General features: G+C 49.0%; 1 protein-coding gene across 2 annotated transcripts in view; it reads left to right on the top strand.

Annotated features, from left to right (window-relative positions):
- The first annotated feature begins 291 nt into the window (after positions 1-291).
- The window catches only part of LOC142587498 (acyl-CoA:lysophosphatidylglycerol acyltransferase 1-like), a 150,942-nt gene continuing 144,463 nt past the window's right edge, over positions 292-6,770 (top strand). For both annotated transcript variants that reach the window (XM_075698553.1, XM_075698552.1), the window contains exon 1: positions 292-643. In XM_075698553.1, coding sequence (XP_075554668.1) covers positions 509-643 — 135 coding nt within the window. In that variant the 5' untranslated portion in view covers positions 292-508. The remainder of the gene's footprint in view (positions 644-6,770) is intronic.

The following is a 6,770-nucleotide window of genomic DNA, read 5'->3' as shown; positions in this document are numbered from 1 at the left end:
CAGTACTTCATTGGTTTTCCACATTTACGTTAGTTATCGAAATGCACGTTAAAGAACCCCAGGTGGTCAAAATTTCCGGAGTCCTCCACTACGGCGTGCCTCATAATCAGAAAGTGGTTTTGGCACGTAAAACCCCAAATATTATTATTATTAGTTATCGAAACTTGGAATGAATGAACGAACGACGGCATTTCAAAAAGAGCGCGCCTTCGCATTCGCGTTCACCTCTCACTCGAGTGCGGCCAAAAGCATCGCGAGGGGCATCACGCGACGACAGCGCCGCCAGTTCTCTCTCGTCGGCTGCGCGCACGGCGAGTCTGGCAAGCTCGCTTTCTCCACTTTCTCCTCTTCAGTGCGCTCCCCCTCCCCGGCGGCGTCTGCGGCCGTGCGCAGCGCGTTCAATGGTGGCGACTGCGTCGCTGTGTGTGTGCGTACGACGAGTCCGCCGCTTGTGCAGCCCGTGCGGTCGCCGAATGTGCCGCGACGGTCATCCGTGAGCCCGACGTCAATGCAGGATGGAATAATGATCTCTCGGGGAGGTGCGACGTTGCCGCCCAAGGCGGCAGACGGCGGCAAATATGGCACCGCCAACAACGGTTCGCCGACCAACCGCGGACTCCACCACAACGCGGGAACGCTTCATGTGAGTCCTTCCCCCGCTACTTCCGATGCGGCTCTGCTGCCGCAGCCGGCTGCGGCATCGGATCGCCGCTCTTTCAACAACTCCTTCGCCGTGTGTACGAGTCTGCGAAGAGCTGCTTGTGAAACGAACGCGGATCCTTCGCGCGGGATGGAATCGCCTACGGGACGCTGCCGCTATCGTAGAGCCGAAACACACAGGCGTGAAGACTTTGGGGGACAAAATTCACACACCGTAGGCGCTTGCGCGCCTGTCGCGAGCATCCGCAGGCTTTCTCCGCACGCTTTGTTGTTTTGTTGTCACATCTCGGCATCGACAAAAGCCCTGTTCCTAGCGATGTCAGTTTTGTTCTCAGTTCAGCTGTGGCTTGCGGGAATGAATGTAACCCTTTCGACGATATGGGCAAAGCGCAAGCAAGCGCGAGCGGGCGTAGCCTTAGCGGCCTTCGAGGACGGCATTCTTGCCCACACAGCGGCGACGGCAGTGCCGAGGTTTGTTTCTCAGCTGCCGCTGTCGCCCATGCGTTGTCGAGGACACTCTCGTCTTCGCCCGCCTACCCTCATCGTCTTTCCGGTCTCGCACTCGCATCTGTACCGTGGCGTGTATCCATCGGCAGCAGCGGTCTGTAGACGTGCTTTCGCTTGAAATGAAAAATGCGTAGGGGTTGTCCGGTGAAGGCCGATGCAGTTGGCAAGTATATATATATATTCTTCGAGCTGCTGAATGTCGACTGATGTGTGTCCGTTCTATGTGCTCTTTATCTATAATGCTCTGATCGCTTGCTTCGCACTGGATTGCCGCCGGCGCTTTCAGTTTAAGAGCGTGTCGTTCTATGCTGTGAAAAGTCGGGCATCGTCTCTAGAGCGCCAGGTCAAACATTTTTTTTTTTTTTTGCCTTTCTGGTGGCACGTCGACGTGAAATGGCTACATATTTGTTTCCATCGGATAGTATGGCGCAGCATGTAAAAGCGGGTCAGTTACGACTGAAACTGCCTGCACGGTTACACGCCGCAGAGACGTGACCTAACACTAAAACGCTCCGAAAGAACGTGTTTTTTGGGGTAAGTGGGTGTTTAGGTTTGTTTCCCGGTTCCCTCGCTTCACGCTTCGTACTTTGCGCCAACAACAACACATGTGGTAAACACAGACGCTCGGCTCCCTTTAATTTAGGACTCGCACTTGCGGGCGGGCAAGCGAGCTTATTAACAGTCGAAATGACGCGTCTTGTCGTCGTTAGATCATTCGACGTCTCCCTTCGCAACTTTCCAAGCGTCGAGCGCGTGAACATCGACCGATTGACGCGGTCGAAGTGTGGGAGGCAACAAAAAAGAAAAGACAGAAGGCGTGTTTCCCTTCGATCGCCGGCCGGCGTTCCGGTACTGTCCGCGCGTTGCCTTTCTTTTCTGTGTCTTTTTTTTTTTCTTCGTTGTCCCGTCGTTACTGCAGTGGCGGTCGAACGGAGCGCTCGATTGTTGTTGCCTTGTGTTCTTCGTGCATTACTTCTTATCACCCGAAACTGTACCGACCCTGCACACGTGCGCCGTGCAAAGCAACAATCGAAACCGGACCGGCGTAGGGAAACGCAAAAACAATAAATGGGAGCGTCGCTGGGAAGGCATACCGCGTGCGTCCCGAACAGCTGCGGCATCTCGGCACGCGACTTTCACAAAAGCGCACGGCCTGTGGGAGCTCTCGGAACGGACCTTCTGGTGCTGCCGTCGGCGCTTTTTATGCCTCGTTTCAGAGGCTTTGTGCAACGATTCGTGACGCCGATGCGGTGCTTGCATGCCGAGCTCTGCCGGTTGGCCTGCGCGCGCGCATTCATCGGGGCGGATTGTCTCGTGCGCTTTTGTTCGGTCCGTCCGTTTCGATGCAACTTGACGAGCTCGCCGAGCAGAGACGGTGATCGGGAAAGCGGGCTAGCGAGGCAATCCTTTCTTGTTCCCTTATCGGGGGCGTTTCCCATTCGTTTTCAAAATCGGTGGCGACTGTGTGGCGCGTTGACTCGCCCGATATAGCCCGCTGCATTCGTGCCTAAATGCTCTTCGACGGCCGCCCCTATGCGGTAGCGTGTTCTTCGACGACGCGTGTGAGGCTCCGGGCAGCAAGGCGGTTGGGATTTTCTATAACGCAGCGAGGCCTGCAGGCATCCTGATCACGCGTTATGCACGACATGCATTTCTTAGAATATTTTGGCTAGTTGGTATCGCAGTTGCTACAGCGTAACGCATCCGGAACGCACAGCGAGGGGTTAGAAAACAAAGACTCCCCTTCTATTTTCTTGGAGATGCACTGTGCTCAAGACCGTTAATTCAGTTGCCGGAGCACAGTCGAGCGTCTCTCCAACGAACGCATCTAAAACAAAGTGATATCTGTAACGAAAAATATCTGTCCCGGTCTCTCTCTATTGCGAGCTGTGCGGTGTGCGAACTTTACAACGAAGTGACCTGTATAGCGAATTATTTCGAACGCCCCAAACACTTCGCTGTAAAAGCGTTCGACCGTAGTGGCAGTCGTTGCTGTTTCTGCACTACTCAAGTCTGTAGAAAAAAATGTAAACATTTAGTCTTGAAAGTCGCATTTTGCGAGAGAGCTGCTTAATTCTTGCAATAGAAGCGTTTTAGTGTTTTGGCAACCTCTTCATATCCTCCCGAGTCCCGAAGACAGCTTAGTGTCAGTGTCGCTTTTCGGGTCTGTTCTTACTACTGATTGATACGTTAACGCGGAACAAAAGGAAAAAGGCTGATTTATTAGTTGAATACCACTGTTAGATGACAAAAGCTCCACGTTCGTGCTTATATACAAAGAAACCATTTCTATGTGTGATACGATAAAGACTGCTTTTCATTCCCCAAACACAGAAATCAAAATGCATCATCACGCGGTGTTGGTTTGCCATGTTGACGGATGCATCCTGGATTTTAATTTCATTTCGAGGTATGTCGAAGCGGACTTCGCGGTTGATTTTCTTGACTCAACGGGCTATGTCAAATTAGCGTCAATTTTCTCGGAAGCTGGTGCCACAGAACGTAATTAAACCACTTTCACGGAGTTGCGCACGCAACATCCGGGCTGGATAGGTTGCGTCGTCGCTCCCTGCAGTTTACCTTGAGAATGGCTTAGCGCAGTGCGTGATGTAATGCACAGGGGCCCTCAGGAGGATGCAGCAACTTCTTGAACTGTTGGGCAGACTTAATATTTCTTCAAAAAAAAAAAAAGCAAGAGAAATACACGACAGAGAAGAAAAGTTCGTCCGTTTACAATGATGACGCTACGTCTCAGTTAATTTTTTTTTTACAGAGGGCGCTACGTTACACATAACAGAACAATTAAAGGGCATCATGCTGCCATACTGTTCCGCCATAAAGGGCAACAATTAATCTTACAGTGACATTTGGAATGAAAGAAAAGCGTTGCACATACAATACGCGTTGCTCCGACACTTGGCATGTACTCCTGACGAATGAATGAATGAATTTTATTTCCCAATTAAAAAAAAGTGGGGGGGGGCGCAGGAGGGAGAGAAATAGTCCATGATACCTGCTCTAAGCAATCCATCACTTCGCTCTCCCAGTGTTTTCACTAGTGTTACAAGTCGGTAGATGCGTCACAGGACTCGGAAAACAACAAAAATCCTTGCTGCAAGATATCTTTCATTCATAAGTCAACTGTGCTCCTTGTGTGGCGTAACATACATATATTTCGAGTGTATTCGTTCTCCGTGTGCAGTCTCTTAACAGTAGCCATATGCGCCAGATTTGTTCGTACAGTGCTTACAAATGGAAACGAGAACAGCAGCAAACGCCTTTTACTCGTAATTACGCACAGGTGCGACCTGAAATCGCTGTGCAGCCTGTTCATATACGCACGGGGTAATCCGAAGCGGAGCCTCAGTTAAGCAACTGTTACAAGAGCAGGTTAAACTGTAAATGAAACGACCTGTTGGAGTGGTTTTGGAATCGCTCACGTTTGAACTTCTGGCCTTTGCACACGCTGTGCATTGCACAGTTAGGACCATTGTCACAAAGAAGGATACTTCTTCCTTTTACGCCTAATATGATATACCAGGCACGTTTTGCGGCTTCGATGACTTCTGCGGTGCAGTTTGCGTATAGTCGCCGGTGTGTTTGGAACCTTGGAGGATGTCGCTTTGACCGCAGTGTCTACGTATCGCGATGCTTTGGTGTGGGGGTAGCGGGGTGAGTTTGGCATCCCGTATATCGGACGACACCACTTTCAGTGCTGCCCTGAACTGAAGGTACGTCGCTGGTGCTTCACGCGCGAGTGAACGTGAATCGCGGAAGTGCTCTGTGTGCACATAATTATGAATTGGCTCGAATGCCGTTTGCCGCATTTAAATGTAGTTGTCGCATTCTGAAAAAAGGTGTTGGGGACGCATTTTCCTTTTTCGAGCTGGGGCATTTCTTTCTTCTGCTGTTGGCAGCATTGGTCGAAACGAAAATTTTCAGCATGAAAAAGAAAAAAAGGCAACACGAAGTTTGCTTAAGCAACACTGCCATGAAAAGTAGCCACATCCTGTACAAAACACCCAACAGAGATAGTATTTATAGAATTGTGTGAGTCGTGTTTTTAGTTTTGGGGAGCAATAAAAGTTCACGTCTTGTCCTAGCGTATTTTTTTTTTCTTGTTTCCGCTTCCGTGAAATGCTCAGGGTCTAAATACACAACATCACGCTAAGAGACGACACACCGTGACTGTTTTAAATGTGTTAAATTTCGTTCACATTGGTCTAGCGGTCGCATAGTGAAGACCGTTCGAGCTTTTTACGTACAATTTGGCAAAAAAGGACCTCACTGCAAGCGTCCCCCTCCTAAATATGTGTCGCGCCCGGCGTAGTCGGGCTTAGTCCACACTGTGAATCAGGTCACGGTATTTTCGTGGTGAAGCGATGCGGCGTTGCTTTGTTATTCTTAGCTTTCACCTTAATTACCCGCCCAGTAAGCTGCTGATCGCTAGGTCGCGGTTTTGATTCCCCGCTGCGTGGGGACAGAATTAAAGAAAAAGAAAGCGTTTTCTTTTTTGTTTTGTTTTACGTGCCAGAACTTCGATATGATTATGAAGCATGCCGCAGTAGGGGCCTCCGGATTAATTTCGGCCTCCTGCGGTTCTTTAACGTGTCCCAACACGGGCGCTTTTTTTTTCTTTCTTTTTGATGTTTTTTTTTTCAATTTCGCCCCAATCGAAGTGCGGCCGCCGCGGCAGGGATTCGATCTCGCGACCTCGCGCTTTGCTCAGTGCAAAAACGCTCCTCTACTGCCGATATTCCCTAACTTTTTTTGTAAAGTTTACAAATAGTACCTCGTGCTACGATTTCACGAATGCTGCATCAAGTTGTGCGAGAAAAGAAATGTGTCCGTGAACATGTTTTAAATCTGCTGAACGACGGGGCTGGCGTAAGATATTAAGATATGCATGCAGAAAAACAAATTGTGTTGGTACTTGCGCCAGCCTGCTAATAATAGCTGGCATTCATCCTATGTTTTCCTGTTAAAGTGCCTTTGCCATGTCATTGCATTGTGTAAACCGTTAGAAGCCTTCAATTTTTTTTTTACCATGTATGTATGGCTTAATTCTTTCTGTAAAAAATAATTATGTACCAGATGCAGCTTTTCTGTAGCATGTTTATATATTGTTCTGTAGTGCAATGTGACCGCCGTGAGCAGTGTTTCTTTTTGTGTGTCTTCTTTTTATGGTCACTTTGTATGCTACAGCCAAATAAGGCGGGTCGTTGCTCTCTCAAGCTTTTGAAAGACAGCTTTTACTTCGGTCCCCGTGCGTCATCATGTATGACGTGATGGTCAAATAAACTTACTTACTTACAATGCCATACGAGTATAGCGGTAGCGTAATTGCTTCGAGCAACTTAATTCACGTAAACTCCGGAAGCAGGCGAAATCGACAGCGGCAGGAGGCTGAAAAAAAAAAAAGCTCGCTGTGATCTAAAAACAGTGTTGCCTGTCTCGACTATTGCAAGATTGTTAGCGCTGGTGTTGCTGCGTCTAAATGTTGGCGATCGTTTATATAGCGTCTACGTATATATAGAAATGTGGGTGCCGAGGGCAAACTTTAAAAAGTTCGGGCGGAATATCGTCTACGATGACTACCCAAT

Source organism: Dermacentor variabilis, chromosome 7 (assembly GCF_050947875.1).
Source record: "Dermacentor variabilis isolate Ectoservices chromosome 7, ASM5094787v1, whole genome shotgun sequence".
NCBI classification, from domain to species: domain Eukaryota; kingdom Metazoa; phylum Arthropoda; class Arachnida; order Ixodida; family Ixodidae; genus Dermacentor; species Dermacentor variabilis.
The sequence above is the reverse complement of the archived record's forward strand: the minus strand, read 5'-3'. Positions and strand labels throughout refer to the sequence as shown.